The 24,166-nt window shown below is 41.9% G+C and overlaps 1 protein-coding gene across 3 annotated transcripts in view; it reads left to right on the forward strand.

Annotated features, from left to right (window-relative positions):
* The window catches only part of kalrna (kalirin RhoGEF kinase a), a 154,900-nt gene that overhangs the window by 125,149 nt on the left and 5,585 nt on the right, over positions 1 to 24,166 (forward strand). For 2 of the 3 annotated variants that reach the window (XM_084362220.1, XM_084362221.1), the window contains exons 41-61: positions 6,195 to 6,401; positions 6,947 to 7,032; positions 8,608 to 8,754; positions 9,359 to 9,454; positions 10,812 to 10,930; positions 11,101 to 11,167; positions 11,488 to 11,591; positions 11,688 to 11,757; positions 11,876 to 11,962; positions 12,097 to 12,189; positions 12,782 to 12,832; positions 12,925 to 13,002; positions 13,115 to 13,300; positions 14,052 to 14,223; positions 14,465 to 14,682; positions 16,149 to 16,432; positions 19,890 to 20,046; positions 21,914 to 21,976; positions 22,213 to 22,240; positions 23,616 to 23,778; positions 23,941 to 24,062. In XM_084362220.1, coding sequence (XP_084218346.1) covers positions 6,195 to 6,401; positions 6,947 to 7,032; positions 8,608 to 8,754; positions 9,359 to 9,454; positions 10,812 to 10,930; positions 11,101 to 11,167; positions 11,488 to 11,591; positions 11,688 to 11,757; positions 11,876 to 11,962; positions 12,097 to 12,189; positions 12,782 to 12,832; positions 12,925 to 13,002; positions 13,115 to 13,300; positions 14,052 to 14,223; positions 14,465 to 14,682; positions 16,149 to 16,432; positions 19,890 to 20,046; positions 21,914 to 21,976; positions 22,213 to 22,240; positions 23,616 to 23,778; positions 23,941 to 24,062 — 2,598 coding nt within the window. The remainder of the gene's footprint in view (positions 1 to 6,194; positions 6,402 to 6,946; positions 7,033 to 8,607; positions 8,755 to 9,358; positions 9,455 to 10,811; positions 10,931 to 11,100; positions 11,168 to 11,487; positions 11,592 to 11,687; positions 11,758 to 11,875; positions 11,963 to 12,096; positions 12,190 to 12,781; positions 12,833 to 12,924; positions 13,003 to 13,114; positions 13,301 to 14,051; positions 14,224 to 14,464; positions 14,683 to 16,148; positions 16,433 to 19,889; positions 20,047 to 21,913; positions 21,977 to 22,212; positions 22,241 to 23,615; positions 23,779 to 23,940; positions 24,063 to 24,166) is intronic. The other variant, XM_084362222.1, reaches the window with a different exon arrangement.

Raw genomic sequence — 24,166 nt, forward strand, 5'->3', positions numbered from 1 at the left:
TCCGGGATAACTACTGCTGCAGCTACCTCAACTATTTTGGCAACTAAAGCTGGAATCCTGATCGCAAGTGCGTGTGTGTTAGTTGTGGTTTAGTTTGAATTTGTCATTGTGCCTCCTGTACATGACAGCGGTGTGAGCCAAGCCTGCGTTTGTGTGTGATTTCAGCTACTGGTGAATGGTAGATTTCAAATACAGTGGAACTTAATCTGTCCATTGCTCAATCAATTTAAATAAAAGAAATGCTGCTAAATAACTCAAGGTGCATAAAGCAGCATGCCTATTAGAGTAGGTGTATCTATTTTGCTTTTCTGACCAGCAAGTTAACAAACTGTTTTATTTTTTATAATTATTTTCAATATTGAAAGCATGTAAAAGTCAGCTATAAGCGTCAGTGATATAATCATTTTGGATGGTTGTGGCTCAGCAGGTAGAGCAGGTCCTACTTGTAGAGTGGGCAGTTTTCTTAAAGGGACAGTTCACCCTAAAATCAAAAGTACCTATTTTTTCCTCTTAGGTGTGAGTTTCAGAGTTTTGGAGATATTGGCTGTAGAGATGTTTGCTTTCTCTTGAATATAATGGAACTAGTTGGTACAAGCCACTCAGCTTGTGGCGCTCAAAGTGCCAAACATTTTATTTTTCCAGATAATCATGACCCAGTTACTCAAGATATTCATTCATTCATTCATTCATTCATTCATTCATCCATTCATTGACCTTGTCATGAGCAGTTTCATGTAGAAAAAACATTTTTTTAACTACACCTGTCAACTGTATCGCTGCCCGAAGTGGAAATGTGCATCTAATGGACGTGAGGCTAGCTAACGAGCTGATGAGGACGCCATTAATCTTTATATTGTACGCTATCATGAGCATGAGCCTCTCGTCCATGAGTAGATGCACGCTTCCCTCTGCACTGTGATACTGTGTAGTAAGGTGGAAAGAAAATAGTTCCTAACCTACGTGAAACTGCCCACAACATGGTCTGTGGATTATCTTCTGTAACCAGGTCATGATTTCATGAAAGGAGACATTGCTGTTGAGTTTCTCAAATGTATTTTGAGAGTGCCATCTAGTTCCATTACAGTGGAGAGAGGGAAGACATCTCTACAGCTGATATCTCCAAAACTCAACACAACTCACTCTGTAAATGGCACTACAGGAGAGAGGAACTAATAAATGTTTTTGATTTAGGTTTGAACTGTCCCTTTAAGCAAGACACCAAATCCAAGCACGTACTGTATACAGTTATACATGGACAAGCCTCTGTCCTCCTGTCTGTTCGACCGACTCTTCGTCACATTTCTGCCAGAAAAACAGCGTCTGTCCCCGGCAAAAAAAAACACAACTATTATTATGTGTGTGAAAAAACTTTTTCTTAAGTTGACAAAAAAGTGTCAAGTAGAACAAAAAGGAAACGAGCCATATTGTTTTACATTTTGGGCGTGACAGTCATGTCCTGGTTGAGTGCAGAGTGTAGCTGAAGGTTTGATTCCCTGCCTGGCTCAGCGGTCAGGGCAGACACACAGCAACTCTTTTTTAAAAAGCTTCCACCAAACAAGACAAAACACAGTCAGGTACTCAAAGAGGAGCGATAATGTGTATGTGTGTGTTGAGCTTTGTGCGCCTGAGTACTGTCTTGTCAATACAGCCATTCATAGACAAAATGTGTGTGTGTAGTGTAATTACAGAGTGTGTGTGTGTGTGTGTGTGTGCGTGTGTGTGTGTGTGTGTGTGTGTGAGTGTGATTAAAGATGGTGAGTGATGGGGGTTTTAACAGTAGACGGTCTGTCTTTCTGTCGGCTGCAAAACAAAAGCTTCCTTGTCTGGTCTCACCTGACTTTGGCCGTCAGTGTGTCACACAGTATTCAGTGTTACGCAAAGTACTAAAGCTGCAGCACTCTCTCTCCAACTATCACTTCTTAAATGAACACTGGACCTCACTTAGTGATGACTGATGATGACCATTAGCACATTTGAAAACCCGTTCCTCATTATATCCTAAAATAGACTGACCATGTAGTAGAAAGTGGCGTGTGTGGTTCCCAAAGTTAAACGTGATTTGTGTGAGAGGGATGCCGGGCTGTAGTTCTGTGGCAGGAAATTGTTGCGTTGGTGTGGCCGTGCTGCTAGGAACAGATACAGTGGATGATGAAATGCTGGATCCAAAGCATCTCAAGACTCCGTGGCTGTCACACAGACCGGTACAGCTACATTTTTTTTTTTGTCACCTTTGTTCCACTAGTGTGACAAGTTTCTGCTTCCTGCTGCTGTTGGTCCCTTTTCTCTATCTGAGGTCATGAAAGAACTGGAGTGTCCTTTTGTGAGATGAAGATGCATCCCAGTGAGCAGACATATCCAAAAGACATCAATTCAGCGTCTTCTCCGACACTAAAAAGACTTCCAATGGAGAGCACTAATGAAAGTTATTTTGATGTATATTATAGTGTTCTTTATTAGCTTTATTGAATATTATGTTTTGGTCATCCAACCATGGAACATTAGCCTGCTTGATTAAGGTTGGATGAGCAAAACATGGTATTAAATAAAGCCGATACTGTAAATGGCTCACCTGGTAAAGTGCATTCCTTGTGCAGGCTGCTGATGTTAAGGCCCAGGGTTCAAATCCTCCCTGTAGCTTTTGCTGCATGGAGTGAAAACTGGCCGTCATAGAAACTTTAAGTTTGACGTCAGCAAAGATGTTATTTGACGTCTTTTGCTCTGTGCGAACTTGCCAGAGAGGTTTCAACAACAACTTCAGAGCAACACCTGAGCCCCTCCCTCCGCTGAGGAAGCTATGAGACGTGGCTAAAAGCTCTAGAAACACCAAATGAGGGGATCCTGTGTGTAGAGTGCATTTTTGTCATGTTTCTGTGTTCAGTGTCAACGATGGACCTTTAAGCTCAGTGTGTGGAATGGTCCTTAAACAGCTGTTCCTGGTTGTAGTGGTGACTGATGAGCTCCCAGCTGCTGACAGCAGCACATTGTGGTTCTGCATCGTCATTTTTCCCTGATTGAGGAGGTGTGTGTGTGTGTGTGTGTGTGTGTGTGTGTGCTCATTCTACTCCTTGATGAGTTTCTGTGGTCAGCCAGCTGTCAAGGCCACATTATGACAGTGGTGATGAAAGCACACACACACACACACACACACACACACACACACACACAGGTGAACAGGTGACCTATGACATGTTTCCCTCTCTTTTGAACACATGACTGGATTTCAGTAGCACTTGAGGGAGTAAGCACTGAAACACCGGGAGTGAGTGACGACAGGGAGTGAGTGAGAGGGAGGAAAGGAATGATGAGTCAGGAGTGTTGGTGGGCCAGAACCTGTTGTTACTGTCAGTGAACTGAGCTGTGGACTGAGCTAACTGAGCTGATGGCTCTCAGTTTCTGTCTCCTCATACAGACACACTCGATTAATGTCCAATCCAAACCAAGTACAACGTGAATAAATAAGCTCCCTGGGGGAAAGGACCTACTTTGACCTGATGTCTGTCCTGTCCTGGTCATGTTCAGCAGTATTCCTCCAGCTGTGCTCAAATAATTGAAGGTGGTGCCATGTTATTCATTATTACTGCACCTGTGTGCTTTATGCTCTGTGAAGGTTATCAGTGTTAGTGCAAATTATTAGATAACGATGTAGAATATTGTTGATGAAGGTTCTCAGTCATCCAGGTCATGGTAATTTTAAGTTCTATATCATAGGCAACTGGACTTGTTACTTGAAGACGTTTCACCACAACCTTTCAGAACCGAAGAAGCCTCTTGGATGAGAGGTGAAACGTCTTCAAGAAACTGAAACACATCCAGATGCCTACGATACAGCACTTAGAAAGATGTTGAATAATGTTTCCAAAATGTTCCCTGAAATAAAAGGCTGGCTGGCTGTTTAGTTTTCAATCACCATCTGTCAGATAAATGAAATCAGCCATTACAGGCATTCTTGGAAATTAACAGTGATAAAGAAGGTTGTGGAAACCATGTGACTGAGTGCAACAACTCATGTTTCCAATAGAAGTACAAGTTCATCAAAAAGTGTCTCAGGGTTACAGACTGTAGGATTTTAGAGTATATTTTCAAGGTGTAGTTTGTGATTTAGTCTCATCATCAGGTTCATACTTAAAGTCTTGGTGTGCTTTACACATTTCCCTGGTTTGCCTTCAGGGCAGGTTGGCTATGCTACATTCCAGGCTGAGTGTGAGTTAAAGGTTAAGTATTCTTTGCAAGAGCAAATTATGAGGGAGACCAACAAAGGTGTGTGTGTGTGTGTGTGTGTGTGTGTGTGTGTGTTTTGTAGATATAGTCAGTCTACCATGTCCCCCTCCACCTCCCTGCAGTTTCATATTTTTGTTCTGACAAGTTTGTTTATTAGTTTTTCATGAGAGAAGGAGAGTAGCAGGCACCTCAGCAGCACTGGCTGACCTTGGTTGCTGTGTTTGAACAGAAAGTTGTATTTGTGCCACACTCCTGATACTGATACACTCCTGATAACAACAGCCAACAGCTGACACTAATGTAGACTCATTAACCCACAGTGCTCAAGTAAATCTGAACTGACACGATCTAGGAAGTGAAAGTGTTTTTATTGCTGTTCTTACAGGGAACATTGTCACAGAGATGAAAAATATCACGTTTGGGGTTTTTTTGCCATCTGCAGCTCGGCAACAAACATCGGTGTACAAACAGGAAGAGTTCAGATTAAAAGAAGAGAAAAGGAGGAGGAGGGAGGGAGGGAGGGAATGACTAGGAAGAGAAATTAAGGTAAACCAAAAAAAAGCCCATCTATCGAAGGTACTGCAGAACACCCCAGAAGATTCTGCTGACCCTTAACTTTTCATTTCCTGCCTGAAACACACACACACACACACACACACACACACACACACACACACACACACACACACTTGGACACCACGCCAACACCGCAGCAACCACAGCCTGTAGCTCCCAGCTGTGTGCGAGTGCAGCTGATCTCCCACACTCCTGACACATGACACACACACACACACACACACACACACACACACACAAATTATGCAAAAATGGTTAGACAGTGCACTGACACCTCAGTAATTTCAGTGTAACATGTCACACCCATTAGATATATACGATTTATTTCCTGTTTCCTGCTTATATTTAATCAGCTTCAAATATTTCTCCCTTTGCTTGAACACTCGAACGTTGAATTAAAACATTTCCACATTGAACTATTTAAAGAGAGAAGTATTTAATCTCCAACATGGGTACATGTGTCAGAAGTGACAGGGTTATCAGAGGAGTGTGAGACACGAGAGCAGCTGCTGAACAGACTTTGACATTCCTAGAAAATATCATCTGGATCTCACTCACCAAGAGCCAAAACATGACGCTGCTATGCCTGAACATATTTAACTGGAGCACATGTGTTAGAATGGGACAGAACCAGAGTAACGTTACAGATATCTGCAGCTCATTCATGTTTTCAAGTCAAAACGTAATTTCAGCATATCTCTGCTTACATTAAGGCTAGTTTAAAGATCTGTGTGCTGTGTGCTGACCGGTCATAATTTCAATGAAAGATGTTTTTAATTCCTCATAGTGAAAGATCAAAATGAGATCTTGTACACATGCAGCTGGAACTAAAGCTTTTACTGTCAACAAGTGTCATTACCAGTGATGGTGAGCTTGGTGCCAGGGCACTAATGCATACAGACACACACACACACAAACACGTTTATCATAACCACTACTTGCCTAACACTAACCCCGATCTTCAACCAAGTCATCACCCTAAAATGTAATGTTTTACATTATGGGTACTTGTGTTTTGTCCCCAGAAGGAAGGCGGGTCCCCACAATGTGACAGATTTATGTCCCCACAACTTTATTATACAGTACATGTCCACACACATAGAGAGCCTCTTTCTGATTTATTGAGATAATTGAGAACTTGATTGTTCGCAGTAATGTGATGAACGATCGACGATGTTTGAGTGGGTGAACTCTCATCAGCTGATTTAACATGACTGTAAATGTCAAACACAGAGTGCAGAGACCAACCTCTGTTTGAATCACAACAAAGAAACACATTGAACAGGACGACATAAAGTGTTCCTCCATTTACCTGCAAAACATGAAGAATAAGAATAAGTGAGCGCTACCAAAGACTGATGGATGTCACTAACATGAAAACTTTATCTGATTTCTTTCAGAAAATTATCCTGTTAGTGGCTCTGATGGAAAGACCGAGTCAGTGGCGAACCTTCAGCCCCAGCCTTCCCTCAGCTCCCTGCAGTCCAGCTCTCCTGGTCCCAAACGCTCTGGAAACACTCTGAGAAAATGGCTGACCAGTCCAGTCCGCCGCCTCAGCCACGGCAGCTCCGTCAAGAAACTTCCCAATAACAAACAGAAGAAGACTGGTAAGACAAAACAACAGGTTCTGGTTGTATTCAGACCACAAGCTGAGCTCAGTCAACACAAATCTGTAGCAAACCAACTCAGCATCAGCAGAATAATGAGACCTTACTGAGCCAAAAGAAGCTCTGATTGGATTCTGCCACAAGCTGCCACAGTTCAAATACCAGAATGTATTAGATTTTTTTTTCTATCATGCAGCCGTCGGTTTGAGTTCAGTTTAGTACAATGAAAATGTGTCTTGTAAAACTGTTGCAAGTGTTAAGAATGATTTTTTTCTTGCAAAGAAGCGGCTGATTGGCTGGTTTTAAATATCTAATTTCATTTGTAATTTAGCCCTACTTTAAGGCACCAACAGGAAACGTTTTCACTCCATCATTGTGTAACAATAACACAACTTTGACATAAGAAATGTGACTAAATGTTCACTGTGATAGATAACTTATTTCAAGTCTCAGTAGGACTTTGGAATTGGGCTGGAACCCCCTACATGCTCCAAAACCTTTTCATATATTTACTCTGAGTGTTTGAGTAATGATCTGATTGACAGGACCAGGATCAGGAAGAGAGGAGAGCAGGAAGAGTATCGACCTGGGACAGCCTGACCTTGGCCTGCAGGATGACATCATCGATGAGGTAGGCCGTCGGATGTTTCAGCTGTGGTTTGGTTTTAAATAGCTGGTATTTCGCAAAACGGTTGACATTTAATTGCTTAACGACAGTTCCCCTTTTTGAGACTTTGTCAGTGTTTTTGCTTAGTTATTCTTAGTTCTGATTCATTCTTGCAGGAAATGTTGCCATCACTTTGCTATCTAACTCAAATAAGGAGAGCAGGAAACATCAAGTATTGCATTAATATTCAACGACTCTGAGGCTGTCAGGTTGTCTGACAATTTCCCAAAATGATAGTGTTACTGAAACGTAATAGAGCTGCTTGGTTGTAAATATCATTTTCTTATTATTTGTTTGATATAGAAGGTATAATTTATGTGCTCACACACTAATTTTCAAAAACAAATCAAAATGGTGAAACAGCATTAATTAGTTCAGTAATGTTGCAACGAAGTTTTCTGGTTGTGTCTGTTCCTGCCTACATGAGGTGTTAAAATATGCATTAATACTGTCTACTTTCAAGTAATGGACAGTAAACAGCTTAACTTCCTCTTTCCATGTGTAATGGGTCTGACACACATACATCCCACACATACGCATATACATCCCACACACACACACACACACACACACACACACACACACACACACACACAGACTGATAAAACTCCAAAATGACTCACAGATTACTGACAGTGGAAGCTGACTTCCTGGACCTCATTTGTTGTCAAAACTCAGCAACTTTTTTATTTTACGTCTGAAACCCTAAAAATAAAACTAATTGATAAAGCAAGATAACATGGCAGTGTGATGAAAACAATGCTGTTTTTCTTCATTCTTGTAGTTTAATGACCATGAGGGACACGCCGTGGAACAGGAACAGAGGTTTTAAAGATTAAGATGAGGACAATAAGTAATATTGGGGAGCTGATGTGAGAAGAAAAACATGTGTTCAGCAGATCAATCCAACCCAAAGTTGTTTTTGTTTGTTATGTAGGGGAGCAACAAAGCATTAGTTACAATAATGAAACAAAAGTCAGAGTTCCTCGTCAGCGTCTTCAAACGGCATTCTGTGGCAGCTGAGTGCATGTAAACATTCTGCAGCACAGACCTCGGTTAACACAACAAATCTGGATGTAACTCAAACGCAGCTTTGTGTTTGAGTTGATCAGCCTGCCAGAGTTAACTCACACGCTCAGAGAATGTTATCCTACAAACCCAACTAACTTGTGAGGCAATATATAAATAAAAAAAAAACCACATAAATGAATCAATATAGTTCAATATAGAAACATGTTTTTATTGTTTTTTTAAAAATAACTTTATTCACAGGTATTTTTTTTCTTTTTTATTATTATTAACCTTAAATAAATGTGTTACTAAAACTCCCCTGAAATAAATCAAAGTTAATGTATTTATTGAACTTTATTGACTTGTTTGTATAATTTTATATATTTGTTTATTTATATATTTATTGCCCTATTTATTTACGCCAACATTTATTGATTTTGATCAATAAAGTGATGTTTATAACATGATAGTAAATAGTGATTTTTGTCCTCTCTAATTGACTCTGTGTCGTACGTCTGTCTCCTTCAGAGAGTCCTCAGTAAAGACGGTAACCTCCTCTCTAAGACGTCCTCTGGGATGCAGAGCGGCGGGGAGGAGGAGCAGGACGAGGAGGCTCACACCCCTCTGCCTCCCCCCATGGAGATCATCAAGGACCCGTCGGTTCAGGACGACAAGGTGAGAGGAGACGGGAGGGAGGAGGGGGAGGCTCTCACCGCTGGTCTGTCCTGATGTCGTCTTTTACTAGAGACTGAAACTGATCTCCAGTCAGCGTTAGATTCACATGTAGACTGAAGCCTGTTTGTGTCCACTAACATCAGCTTTGTTTATTCAATCCTAACTTTGCTGCGCTGCTGCTTTCAGTTTAGCTTTTTAGCTTTTATTTTAGAATGATTTTTTCATATCAGTGTTTCTTTTTAATTCAATTTGTGTAAATTCTGGATTTTCTTAATTTCAATCTGTTTTCAGTTGTTTTTATACATGTCACTCATTTGTTTATTTCTATTATACACAGTAGTGTAATGTGTTAGTTTGATGAGGTTTAGAACAGCTGTATCGGTGGTGCTGACGTCTGCAGGTTTAAACCCTGCAGTGTGCACGTGTAGCTCCGCTCTGATCTGCTGCTGTCCTCTGCTACCTAACAGCTTTTCTCTCCTTCACTGCCGTTGTTTCTTTCATTCTTGGCCACGACCTTCTGTCTTTCTTCCTGCCTTCTCTCCTCCACTCCCAATCTTTCTAACACGCTGTTGCTTTTGACCCTCTTCTCCTCTTCCTCTCTCAGTCTTCATCCTTGCTAACGTCTCTGCAGTCGTCCTCTGAGGTGCCCAGCGCTGCCGAGCTGGTTAGCGCCATAGAAAAACTGGTTAAAACCAAGATGGTGAGTGTGTGTGATCGTGTGCGTGTGTCACAAACGGCTTCTCTTTAAAATGAGCACAGACCAAAAACACATGTTGTGCAAATGAGTTGTCCTCAAAATGAGGGACTGAACACAACCTGTTCACCCGCCGTCTCCGCGACACCTCCACAACATGTCGCGCTCTTTTCACACAATGAATATAATAGTGAAGATATGGAATAACAACAGTAATGCATGAACATTATAGTGTTCTTGTGAATTATATATCATCTCTTCGTTTTTCATATCTTCAGTACTTTGTGCATTTAGCCTGATCTTGTCTGTGTTCATATTTATTCACACTAAAACACTGTAATGCTCCATTTCAGTGGGATTAACATCACAGGGGAAAGTGATGAATTACTTTTTCTCTGTGTTTCTCTGTAATATAACTAAAATTCAGACCAGAAAAATGAACCATTATGAAACACAGGATATAGCCCTTGACACTATATCCAGGACAGTTGAAGGTAAGGCAGACATACTGTAAAGATACACTTTCATTTCACACTTACATACGCTTCCCGGGGATATGTTTGTCTCTGATGTTCGTAACAGCAAAAAGGGAATCATTATTTTACATCAGTTCAAGGTGCTTCTTGCCTGAGAGTCAGCGCATTTTTAAGTTTCCTTCAGGATAAAAGTAATCCAGTGATGGTTGGCTGTGCATCAATGCCTTTCTGAATACTTGATATACGTCAAGGTGAACAAGTGTGTAAGTAGTAGACAGAGACCTCGTCCTGCCTGACATCCACTTTAAAATACAGAGATATTGCTCTGAATGGGACTGAGATCACAGCAGGGCCGGCCAGCTCACTGAAAAACAGTATGTTTGTTTATTATTACTGGGCTGGGGGCCGCTCGGGACAGGATTCAAATCCAGAGGTTGGAGGAAGAAACATTATTTTTCCAAGAGCTGAATCAGTTTTTGTTGCATCTCATTTGCCAACACAGTGTGCAACCTTTGTGTATGATTTACTGTACGAAATGATGTCATGAGCTCTAACAGAGCAAAACCAGCACACACTGACAATCCCACAGCCCTTCAACCTGTTCCTTATGGCTACCAAAGACGAGCTTCTGCTGCCCTCTGCTGTCGTGAACTATAGTGTCATTATGCTGATGCTGGTGGGTTTTGGATAGAGGGCACAGGATGTTGTTCATATTGTAAAGCCACGTCTATGATTCTGGTATAAATAAAATAAATAAAATAATAAATAAAACGGACTCAACAAAAAGAAGACTTCACAGAGCTGTAGCTGCTTTTCTAAATCTATGACAAACAATTGCTTTATTTATTTCACCTCTAAACCCTGACCTCCTCCTCTCCTCTCCTCAGACTCTGGAACCAGGAGCGTACCCCGGCTTCGCCTCGCTGTCTCCACCAGAGCAAACCACGCCCGTCCAGCCGCGAAATCCTGAGCTGGAGCAGAGAGCCAAAGCTATGAGAGGACGGATGTGAGTACAGCCTTACTCCTTCTGCTACTACTATTACTGCCACAACCACCACATTGCATTTAGACTAGGAGCACAAGTGTGGAGCACAGTGTTGGTGCCTTGCTGCAGCAGGAACAAGAGGCTGACAGTGATGACATGTCCTCAGCTGATGTTACTGTTATTCTGCTCAGGTTTGTTCTGAACGAGTTGATTCAGACGGAGAAGGACTACGTCAAAGACCTGGGCATCGTGGTGGAGGTGAGACACTTACTGCTTATCCGTGCCTGATTATCCTGCAACCACCAGTCAGCATTATCTACTCTGCACAGGCCCATTCCTCACCATCATTGTCTAACTCCATCATCTTTCGCTGTAATTGGTACATTAATGAAGAGCACAGAACCTCAGATCAATGTGTCTTTGATATGAAAGGGGCTGACAGAAGCACTGTGCTCAGCAGCAGTCTCAGGGCTGTTCTGTTGTGGCTGGATGTAAAACATTTGGTTTGCTGTTAATCTGACATCTCTAACTGAGGAGAAGTAAGCAGAGCAGCCAGCTGACCTTGTGTGACCCTGCAGGGCTTCATGAAGAGGATCGAGGAAAAGGGCGTCCCCGACGACATGAAAGGAAAAGACAAAATCGTCTTTGGGAACATCCACCAGATCTACGACTGGCACAGAGAGTAAGTTCAGTCATGGTGTGGATGGGAGGAGGGTCGGGTGGAGCTCGTGCTGTTTGCATGTGCTGACTGATGACACCTCTCTGCTGGCTCTGTCAGGTTCTTCGTAGGAGAGCTGGAGAAATGTCTGGAAGACAATGAACACCTTCCTGAGCTCTTCATCAAACACGTGAGTGGACCACTATGGTGTGGATGATGATGAACGTGTCCTGTTGACCTGGAAAAATCCCTAAGCCCCCTGTGATCTGCTCACTAAAACAATGTGTGTGTGTGTGTGTGTGTTACAGGAGAGGAGACTCCACATGTATGTGATCTATTGTCAGAATAAGCCGAAGTCTGAGTTCATCGTAGCAGAATATGACACATTTTTTGACGTAAGTGATGTTTTTACGTGACGTTTTACGTTATATTATCTTATGTAGTTGATATTTAACTGACTGGATGTATAAGAGAAACTAAGAAATGGATTAAAAGAAGCATTCTGATGCTTTTGGTGTTCGTCTTCCAGGCAATCCAGCAGGACATCCAGTCCAGGTTGACTATCAGTGACTTCCTCATCAAACCAATCCAGAGGATCACCAAATACCAGCTGCTCCTGAAGGTAGCATACACTCACATTCTTTTACTGAATCACAAACAACACAGGCACATGTCAATATGTGTTTTTTTTTATTTTGAATCAGATTAATTGTGGGAAAAAAATCACTTACCCCTCATACAAATGTAATAATTACAGGCTTTATAAAAGATCATCGTTACTATAATGCAATATGAAGACTTTTAAAATGTTTTATGGAACCTTAATGCAACTTGTAACTCTCCATCGCTTTGTGGCATAACTACAGTAAATACTGTACGTCGGGGCACTTTCAGAAACTTGAGTAATAGTTAGTGTTGTATAAAAAGACTCCTCTCCCTCGGGATTACCAGCACTATTAAGGAATTTTTGAAAATAGTTTAGAGACAAGACTGTTTACTGATATGAGGGCAGTAATTGAAGGGATTACAAACTGTAGTTCCATGTTGGTTATTCCGAGGCTCCACAAGCTGTAAATGTATCGAACTCAAGTGTTTTGAGTGTTGGGAGTCCCATGGAGCAGATTTTAGTCACAAGCCAAGAGGACAGTGTGTATTTATTAATCTGACATGATGTATTCACAGTGTGTTGAGTCTGTGGTCATTGTTCTCCTCAGGACTTCCTGAAGTTCAGTTCCAAGGCAGGCTTGGACTGCGAACAAATAGAGGTAAAAACACAACATAGGTGCTGAAATGTCACAGTTTGCATGACTCATCATCCAGCTAAGGATTTAAATCCCTCTCTCTCTGGCTCTTACAGAAAGCTGTAGATTTGATGTCTCAGGTCCCTAAACTGTGTAATGACATGATGAACCTGGGTCGGCTGCAGGGATACGAGGTACGTACACTTCCTGTACATTCCAGTGCACCCTCCACCTGTTAGTACAGGTTATACAAAGTGACCGGTAAGTACTAAATTAATTGTGTTGACCAATCCCATGTGTCTGCAGGGCAAGCTGACATGTCAGGGCAAACTGCTGCAGCAGGAAACCTTCTTTGTAACAGAGCAGGACGCCGGCGTCCTGTCGCGCTCCAAAGAACGGCGAGTTTTCCTCTTTGAGCAGATCGTCATCTTCAGCGAGCTGCTCAGGAAAGGATCCACCACGCCCGGGTACCAGTTCAAGAAGAGCATCAAGGTACGCACAGCATAGGCTCCTGTTTTGGGGGGATCATTAGGCCTTGTAAAGAGTGACTCAACGCTAAATCCAGTTTTTCAGTTTTTGAGTCACTTTATTACACTCGCTACTAACCCTGCTCCCATTTTATGTGTATTCAATTATACACAGAAGTTTTTTTCCAGAGAAAATCCAGTAATTTGTCCACTTGAAAAATCTGACATAACCCAAGACACTTTACCCAAAAAACTGATGTTGAAGCCAAAGCAGGTTATGTGCTCAGTTGTTCTTAAAAAATAAGAAAAAAATGAGGAAAAAGTAAGACAAAGTACTCCTGACTCCAGCCTTCAAACACAAGTTTTCCACCAAATTTTTAACACATTAAACGAAAAAATGATTCAATCTTGACAGTATGTGTTTAGATGGCTGTTAATTTGATGGGAAAAGGCAAGTAATGAAAATGGCTGAGAGATCCTATCCTTTGATATCGTCCTGGATTTCACCCAGAGGATACACAGTCATCTGTGTGCAAGCAGGCAACACCGGACATCTGTTGTTAAGGAAAACACTGTTGATGTAAATACTTTTTAATACTTTTATGTTTTATCACCTTATTACATTAGAACATTTTATATACTTGAAAAACAAAAAGGGGGTCAGTTTGGCCTGATGAAGATTCTACTGTTATACAGTCACGCTGTGCATAAAACAAAGAACCTCTAAATTATAAGCACACTATAACTACGTTCACCTTGCCTCCCCTCCCCCACAGATATCCTACCTGGGTCTGGAGGACAGCATGGACAACGATCCCTGTAAGTTCGTCTTGTCGTGTCGCGGCTCGTCGGAGCGTTTCACCCTGCAGGCCGCCAACGTCGACATCAAGCAGGTCTGGGTCCGACACATCCAGGAGGTCCTGGATGCTCAGAGCAACTTCCTGTCAGGTGAGACAACACACACACACACACACACACACACACACACACACACACACACACACACACACACACACCTGCTGCCGAGAAAGCAACAGCACTGCATTCTTCTCAAACAGACATCATGTAAAGTGTATGACTAATGGGCTAAAATATCCCAAACTGTTGTTGTACTATGCTTAAACTGTCAATAAACAGGATCAAAAACACAGAAGGGGAATGTAAACGTTCCCTCTGTGTGTGATTGTAGCGCTTCAGTCTCCCATTGAGTACCAGAAGGAGAAGGGCGGAGCAGGCTGCAGCTCGTCACTGACCAGAAACCGCTCCACCTCTGGGAACCGGCCCGCTGCGTCCTCGCACAGCCGTCCGTCCTCAGCGGTCGGCCTCGGCGACAAGGAATCAGAGAGGGGGAGGAGCCAGATGAAGATGTCTACCTCCAACGGCGGTTCATCGTGTTTTGTCTCCAGGGTGAGTTCCTGCAGCCCGGACACACGAGATGTGAGGGGAACTGGCTCATCACTGCTGCACGCTTCCACTCTTTTCATTTTTTCAGGTTTCTAAGTGTAATTGTGATTTTACATATAGCCTGGATGTGGTTTTGAGTTCAGGCTAGTTTTGAGACACAGCTCTTCTTGATTTTGCACTGTTTAGACCGTAGACTGCAGCAGACAGTTGGTGAACTAGGGCATGAAGCACACGTTCTCCCTTCCTGCTGTCTGCAGGGCTGTTACCTGTCCCTAAAAGCCAAGGGTAAAATCTGGGCTACTGCAGGTGTAGCAGCACCCTGTGTGGGTTTATATATACACATACACAGGCTGCTCTTGCTCTGGCCTACTTTGACTGAAAACCTTTTGCTGTCTGCAGAAGGTGGGACAGCTCAGCTCGCTTTCGACTTTACAGCCTGCCAAGCTCTTCATGGAAGCACCTTGACCCTCATCAGGGGGGACATGTTCCCAAGAACAAGACCTTGAGAGTTTTCTCATCATGACTATAAAGACACTCACTTAAAATGGAACACAAGACTACATTATTTAAGGCTTTATAGTATGACAGCCTTTCAAAGCTGTGTTCCTTTGCTGAGGTTTAAAGGTAGAGTAAGGTCAATAAGTGTAAGATCACTGGTCAAGACGCGTCTTTGTTGCATTTGTTTTGAATGTAATACTATATTTTCATTGTAAATGATAATATCATACGAACAATTTGATTGAGAAGTTGAATCTTTGAAAAATGTCCATGAATTTCAGAATATGTCAGTGTTTGGTCTGTCCCTGTTTTGCTTTAATGGCAGCCTGTGCTGAGCTGGAGTTGTCCCAGCATCATCTGACAGCTGGCGTTAAAGCATGAGGGGGACAAACCAAACACTAAGATTCTGAAATGTCTGGGTATCAACAATTCAACTTTCCACTCAAATTGTTAAGCTGATATTATCATTTACAATGAAGAAACAATTGTAATGCATTTGAAACAAAAGCAGCATATTTTTGACTGTCAGACATTTAACCAGCTGTATGTGCTGCTGAGATACAGAGGTGTTTTCTTAGACATGGAAAGCTTTGGTAACAGGGTTATGTGGGTTATCCACAATAAGCAGGACACTGTTTCTAGAGAGACAAGCTGCTTACAGATTGCTTTTTTGTAATAGTAGGAAGTGTTCAACTGCACACTGAACAGACTGCTGACACTCTGTCACTGTTCCTCCTCCTCCTCCTGGGCCCTGACCTCCCTCTGCTCCTCCTCAGGTCTGGGTCAGCTATAACGGCGTCACAGCCAGCAGGACTGTTGTCCAACCCACATAGACACACCGTAACCTTGTCCTCAATTGTCCTCATCCTCTCTTCTTCCGTCATTTCCATCTTTTCTTCGCTCTCTTCCTCTCTGTGTTTGCTCCTCTTGTCTTGTCCTCTTTTCTCCATCCTTTCCTCTCTCCTCCTCAGGACAGTGAAGGCGGCTGTAATGGCGTCTCCTCCACCATGTTGGTCACTCAGGACTACTCGGCGCTCAAAGAGAACGAGATCTGCGTCAGTCAGGGAGAGATCGTCCAAATCCTGGCCACCAATCAGCAGAACATGTACCTTGTTTATCGTCCAGCCAACATCCAATCGCCCGCAGCGGAGGGCTGGGTGCCGGGACACATCTTGGGCCCGCTCACAAAGTCCATAAAAGACTCTTCTTCTACTTCCTCTTTCCCAACGGCAGTGGCCGATGCCAACAACATCAAGTAAGTCCCCCACCACCCACCCAGCACTTCTTTACCTGCAGACAGATGCACTTCTGGTTGGGCTCGAGACCAAGCACTCGGACGGGATGAGAGAATGGTGGAGACAAAGCTTTTGTTTGTTTTGTTTTTTTAGCTTTTTGAACCAGCTCCCATCCCCAGCTCCTACCTGCTCCCTGCCCTGACCTCCTAACTCCTCTTCCCCTCATATACCTTCCCCCTCCTCCTCCTCCTCCTCCTCCTCCCCTTTAAGAACGAACTCCTGGACCTCATAGGAGACTTTTTTATTTTTTTTTTCGGTGTTCTAACTCCTGACTGGCTTGTCGGAGGTAAAAGGTACAGAACTGCTCTCTTAATGTCCGTCAACCTGCTGCAGTGACAGTTTTATTTCTGAGCCATTGTCACTTTACGGCTCTGTGGCAACTACATGAAAATGGATTTTAGGCTTGCAACCAAACACATCCACACACAAACACACACTGATCATTTTATATGTAATCGAGTACTGAAGATTTATCCTGCAGAAACAGACTGGATAGAAAATCTTGTAAGTTGTAGCTGACTCTGGAAACCAGACAGAGAAAACCATTGACACTCATGTGGAGCTAAAACCGGACTCTTATTTCAGTTCCTAACACCCTGCTTTTTCTTTTGTTTTTGTATAATTGTTTTTTTTCTTTTTAACGTTTTTGGAAAGAAAAAAAAAAAACTCACCTGGGGCATTCAGGTGGACTCAGCCCCGTTCTCCGCAGTGGAGAAGATTTATTTTGTTGTCTGTGGCAATCTATAAAGAAATTTATGTTTTCCCTCTTGTTGTTGTTGTTGTTGTTGTTGTTTTTCTGCCTTGTTAATTATTATTTTATTTTACGGACAAAGTTGGATTTTTTTCCTCCTCCATGTTGATTTTGTTTATTATGTCAGCAGTTCACTGTACAAAGTAAATTTTTCGACTGAGGCTCTGGAACATTCCTGTTTAAAAAAAAATCCCTTTTGCACTATTTAAGATAAGAAAAAATATGAATGAAGTCAAGCTGTGCAATATGTTGCGTTCAATAGCAACGGTCAGCGTTGTACTGTTGGTAGTCTAATAATAATGATTTTAAATGTATTTTAAATATGTAAAATAAACCTTTTGGACTTGAGCATGAGTTAGCAAAGCGACGTGAAGGTGAAGTTGTTTTGTTCTGCGTTAGGATGAAGGTGGTTAACTCTTTGTAGTTTTTAATATTTGTAAATAAACTACAACAGCAAATGTGAAACTGAGCGTTTTGCCTGCTTCTGTGTGCAACTTTACCTTTTACATTCCATTTTTCTATAGAAGACGAGAGATTTAGGAGTCAAGTGACTAAAGCTTAGAAGGAGGAAGATGAAACAACAAAAATCAACAATTATTAAGGTTAAAATTTAAGGTTTATATTTTCTGTATAGCATGGAATTAGATTTTAAGTGAACAGATAAAGCAAGGTTTTATTTGTTAAGATTTTCTGACTATAAGGAAAGAAGACATCAACAGCACTGAGGCTTTCCTTTGAGTTACAGCTGTAAAACCTTTGTCTGCACCTTTTCCCTGTATGGTTGATTTAGATTTTTGTGTAGTGACATTTCTTTGGACTTTATTTGTTTCAGTTTTTACTAACCTCATCGGTTTGACACTCCACAGAAGGTACACACTTACACATTCCATTTAGGTTTATCTGTGGTTTGCAAAAGACTCCAGGATGATTTCAAAAAAAGTGCTCTTAAAGGTGCAATACGTAAGAATTATCAATCCAACAACAACTGCTGCTAACTGTAGCTGCTAGTTAGCTGAGTTAGCACAGGAGCTCGGGAGGACCATAGGTGTTTTTAATATAATGTCACAACTGTTAATTCTTCACATTCTGTTGTTAATTTTATTTAGTTTCTGAATTTAAATTTAAATTCTTACATACTGCACCTTTAAAGTGTCTGGAAAGTGTTAACGGCTGGTAACCTTTGTTAAACCAAACCTAACCTGACAAAAGTGTTGTTGAAGACAAAATGGTGAAAATAAAATGACATGACACTTAGAAAAAGTAATACTGAGACAGTGAAACACATGTTCATGAACTGTGGAGGATTCATTTATCCAGTACAGACATTATCTGAAAAGAAAAGAGTCTTCACTACTCATGTATAACAGTAAATAATGAAAACATAAATGAACATAACACCTACGTCTACAGGAAACGCAACACAAGTGTGTTGAACTGCAGGTGTGATTCTTGAAAGTGTTTAAGGCTTACAGTGTTGTTTCTGGTTGTGTTAAAGGTACAGTATGTTACTGTTTCTGTCCCTCTCTCCTCCAGTCTGTCTTTATCTCTGTCTCAGTAAAGTGAGTCCTTCCGTCCTTCTGTCCGTCCTCTCCTGTGTCTTAACGGATCAGAAGGGTCTGGCTGCAGCTTCAGGCAACAGTGACCCTGTCAGGAGCCTCTGCTGCAACACATGAGGATATAAACATTTAGATTGTAAAGACATTTTTGTAAAGAGCTTTTACAGCGTATTTTGTTTTTATGAAAACCTATTTCTGCTTCTTAAAAATAAGGTTGTGTTTTCATTTTTGGGGTTTTACCTCATATTTATAAGAAAGATTCACATATTGATCTCATAGTTTATAGTCTATCAGTTCTGTGTTTTTTTGTTTGTTTTTTTCTAGTCACAAACCCCCAGAAAAATCAGACCCCGATGAGGGTCCAGACCTCCAGGTTGAGACCCAATGTGTCTCTCTATTAAAAGGAGCCTTCCAATGAATGAGGTAGTATCAAATTTAGGACAACAAACTAAGACGCAGGATCTGTGAGCTTGTTTTGGATAATTATCAAGCAGTTAAACATGTAGGTGGCAGAAATGGACAAAGGCTAGCACAGCTGCCAGGAGCTCTGATCAACTTAACCAAACAGTACCTTCTCTGGTACCTTTTTTTAGCCTGGCTTTGTTACATTGCTTACATGGTAGGATACCATTTATGTGAGATAAGTCAGTTTCCTAAAATTGTAGCATGCTAAAAGTTTACCACGTTTAACATTCCCCACAGTTGTAAGCTATTGCTAATACTTTTGTAGATAGAAATATAATATAAAAAAAAACTGAGTGAGCTCTAAAAGATTTGAAGATGAAGCTACAAATGACATTTCATGAAGATGATATATTCCAGCTGTTAGAGGGCTCTTTTGTGGCTCTGATATTGTGCCTGCTGGCTCACCAGTATGACTTACTGGCACATCTCAATGGAACCAAACCCTCAGAGATGTGTTTTTCCCGCTATAAACTAGTCAAAATGTCAGCTGTGACAGTGGCCTGTATTGCCTATGCATGTACAAATGCAGCAAAATCCAAAGTCCTGACCTGACAGACATGTTGCCTCTGCAGCCAGACTAAGCTGGACCCCGCTGAGCTTCTCTCTGATTGGCTGGTTGATGTTTCTCGTTCCTGTACCGTACAGGAAGTCTCTGTCATGGAATACATTGCGTGCCAGGAAGCGCGCTGAAGCTAAGGACGCCTCCTTGGTCAGAGGTCAGGAGAATGGCCTCCTTCGTAAGCCCAAAGAAACCACGCCCCCTCTCCCGCTCGCCTCCCCCGCCACCAGGGCGAAGGGCAAAGTGAGTAAAAGCAGGCCGATGGCGCACGCTGGTGATGTCATGTGTGTGCCGAAAAACCCCTCACCTGCCCGTTGCCCCAGTTGATTTTTATTTTTCTTCCTAACCCGTGTGTGTGCGCGCATGTGTGTGTGCAGACCTACAAACACACACAGTAGTTGCTGTGTCTCTGTTTGACTCCAGCAGTGGTTCTCAACTTGCATCAGACATGAATGTAGACTCAATTGACAGTGCTGGAATCAGCACATTCTGAATTTAGCGATCGGTTAATGGGTGAAAGCATTTCGATTGGCCAAACAAACCATGACAGAAGGTTTAGGAATACAAAGTTTGGGCAGCAACTGTCTCAAAGCTCAAAGTCTACAAGAAACTGAACATCCTGTGAGCAAATCCACCAATCACAACAGTGTAACTGGGATGTATAGATTCCAGTGCAAAATGTCATGTATGAAATGTTGAGAAAATGATGAGAAAACATACGTGAAAGTATAAAAATGTCGGGCAGTTGAGAACCACTGAAGCACAGCACTGCAAGTTTGATTTACCCCAAACACTCAAATGCACTGAATGTAAAATAAAGTCTGATTTCTTTTTGTGTTTTTGCGTTGTGGTTTATTTCTCCCTCCCTGTGCATGGATAGAGGTAGAGTTCAGTGATTTATTGATTTCAGTTTGAATTTGTTTTGACTCTGCTGTGTTAACCAGTGTTTCTGTAGTATTCTAACATCATAGAGCTGTTTCGTGCTCATAACATCCAGTAACACAGAGTGGCTAGATGTGAATGCTCATGGTGTAGGTTCAGATTATATATTCAAACACTGCAGACCTCCCTTTGAGCTCTAAAGTTCACCATGTGAAGAAAAACTGGTTTTCCACCATGAAGCAACACTACATGCAGCTAAATGCACAGCCTTTGTTTATCTGTACATTTGTATTTCTCCTACTTATGAGTGTGTGAAAAACAGCATTTCTCCTGAGCAGCTATCCAGTCTTAAAGGGGTTGTTTTTTATTAAAGTGTTTGAAACTATGAATGTAAAAGACGGGGACAAGCTCAGATGATGCTCAACAGTCAGAATTTCCAGCACTATTATGCTTTTATATGAGTCTTAAAGGATCTCTGGGTTAAACCTCTTTCCCTTTTATTAGAATCAACAAAGACAAATTGTAATAAACTGAGGACAAAGATCCTGCCTGCTGCTGAATGAGACTTAAAGAAACATACAGTTCGTGTAGAGTCTGACATCAGTATTGATGTTTTAAAGCCAAGAAATGTACCTCTCACTTTCACCTTTTGTCATTTAGTAGATCCAAAAAAAGCAAAGAGCAAGCATTTAGTGGCCATTAGATAAACTGCAGTTTAAAGCACTTAAGTAAGCAGTGGTTGGTTGCTTAGTGTGAGGTAGGACATTTGAGAGGGTAAGGAAACAGTGATGTAAAACATCAGATGTCTCAAGAAAAGTCAAACATTTCTCAGGTGAGTATCAACCAAACTTCTTCAGATCCTGGAGAGCCTCCACAGCAGCAAGATGAAAGTGTTTCTCCTCAGTTTTAAACACTCTCACTCTTGATATTCTCTTCATCCTCCTCACTTTCCTTTTCTTCCTGTGTTATTCTCTTTCTTTTCCTCCATCCTTCCTTACACTTGCTCCTATCCTCTTGTTCTTCCCCTGCTCTTATTTTTTTTACTTATGTTCCTCCCTTCCTTGGAACTTTCTTGCATTTTTCCCATTATTCCTGTTCTTTTCTTCCTTTAACAATTTCTTCTCTCTTCTTTGCTCCTCCCTTACCCTACACCTCTTTAAATCCTGCATCCCCCTCTGTGCTCTCACATTCCTCTACTTTCCTCTGTGCTTCCTTCACTCTCCACCAGGAGGTTCACACTTCAGATGAGTCAGACTGTGATGACGACCTTGTCCCAAAGACAGGCATGGAGGTACACACACACTCTGTATTCGTAGAAAAGACTTGTGACTTTACTGTGGAGACATGTTGCATTGAGTTTGTGTCTACAGTACATTACAAAACTAGATTATTTTTTACTTCAGCAGCTGGGAAATGACGGCGATATAAAGAATAGTCTTCATAAATAGTGCAGTTGCACTACTTTTTTTAAAGCGTAATACATGTTGAAAACTCCTCATTTAAATGTTGACCTCATCTGTTTTTCAGCTTCTCAACCCAAACTTCATACAGGAAGGTAAGGGACACATGAAATCATCTGAGTCGGCTTATCATCCAATACATCAGTGTCAGCTTCAGCTAGTGCAGCTGTGTTTGTTCCTTGGAGTTACATATATATGATCAGGAAGTGTTAAAATGAAAAAAAGAATGAAATGATTCAAAAGGCTGAGTTTAGAAGTCAGGCTCCTGCACACATCTCACCACCTGCACTACAGAATGTTGTTTAAAGGAAAAGTTAACCAAAAATGAAAACTCAGCATCTATTAAAGAGGTTATATTAGGCAAATTTTCAAGTTCACACTGTTATTTGGGGTTCCTAGTAGAATAGGTCGACATACTTTAATTTTCAAAAAACACATTAATTTTCTCATGGGGCATTGCTGCAGCATCCCTTTACACACTGTGTCTTGAATGCTCCATTTTAGCTACAGAGTGAGACATCCGGCCTCTGTTCAATCTTTGGTGAGAGTTGCCAATGCACATTACTTAACAAGCAGGATGTAGCCAATCAGAGGCAGAGTAGGGCGGGTCATGCCAACCAATGTAGTGTGATCTAAAATAATGCTGCTACCGCAGTAGCAACTGTATGTCTGCTGACTGACTGGAGTGTATATATTTTCCAATAAATATATACAAATATGTATTTATACAGCTCGACCGACGTAATTAAAGTCTCCTGAAGCCCTGAGAAATCAAATCAAACGATTAAACTTTCGACTTTTCATCAGCATGGGTGATAAGAGATTATGTCTGAATTGTCATTTTTGGGTGAACTGTTCCTTTAGATTTCTATCTCTTTTTGGTACATACAGCACACCATAGTTGCTAATAACATGCCTTACATTGGGTTTGCACCGCCCCTGCTTTATAAATATTGCCAGACCATGATCAATTACATTACACATTACACTAGTCTGATCCCCAAGGCTGGGCTGCCAACTGGGCCGTAGTCCACATCCCCGATGGCCAACCAAATCTGGCAGCCATGTAAGCCAAAGCAGGATGTCATTTAATGCATCCGGTGCCAGGACACAGCCGGGGTGTCCACACTGTGCCAGAATTAGGCCTGACTTGGCTATTATGAGTAAAGAGCTCTACAAAGTTGAGGTTAGCGCTAAACTGTAGACAAATTAAAACAGGTGGTGTGAAATCATGTTCACAGACCAGAGGCCACGCTGTGTCTGCCAGCCCCTCCCCCGAAGTCACATAGCTCAATGAACAGCACTGGCTTCCATCTGAAGTACAAATCCATATTTAAAGTGTATAATATACAGTATGTTCTATAAATAAAGCTACATTAAGAACATTTTAATGCAAAGTATTTAGTTCTAACTAGAAAGTGCAGAAAGAGCTGAGGAGTCAGTACTCAGTGAGGTGTTTCCTGTGTGCAGTGGCTCCGGAGTTCCTCGTCCCTCTGTCAGACGTGGTGTGTGCGTTCGGGGAGACTGTAGTCCTCTGCTGTAAAGTGTGTGGACGACCCAAACCCGCCGTCACCCTGAAGGGCCCCGACCAGAACCCTGTGACCAGCAACAGCCGCTTCACTATAGACATCAGGTAACACTGGGAGCATGTGTGTAGCTTGATTTAACTCCTACACAGAGTTAGATTGATTAAAAGAACGTTCCTCTTCCTATTCTTTTGTCCTCCTGCACTTGTCTTCTCTCTCTCGTCCTTCTCTCTAACCCTGTTCCTCCCTCCCTCCCTCCTCCTCTCCAGGGATACAGGTGACATCTTGTTGAAGATCTGTAATCTGATGCCTCAGGACACAGGGATCTACACCTGCGTTGCTGTTAACGATCACGGCTCTGCCTCCTCCTCCGCCTCCATCAAAGTGCAAGGTAACAGGCATGGATTTAAAGGAGCATTTCACCTTTATAAGGCAGCAGAATTAGTCTGTTAATTTCTAACAATGTTTCTGTAACATTGAGATGTTCCTTTGGAA

The sequence above is a fragment of the Pagrus pagrus genome, assembly GCF_965226575.1.
Source record: "Pagrus pagrus genome assembly, chromosome: 9".
In the NCBI taxonomy this organism is placed as follows: domain Eukaryota; kingdom Metazoa; phylum Chordata; class Actinopteri; order Spariformes; family Sparidae; genus Pagrus; species Pagrus pagrus.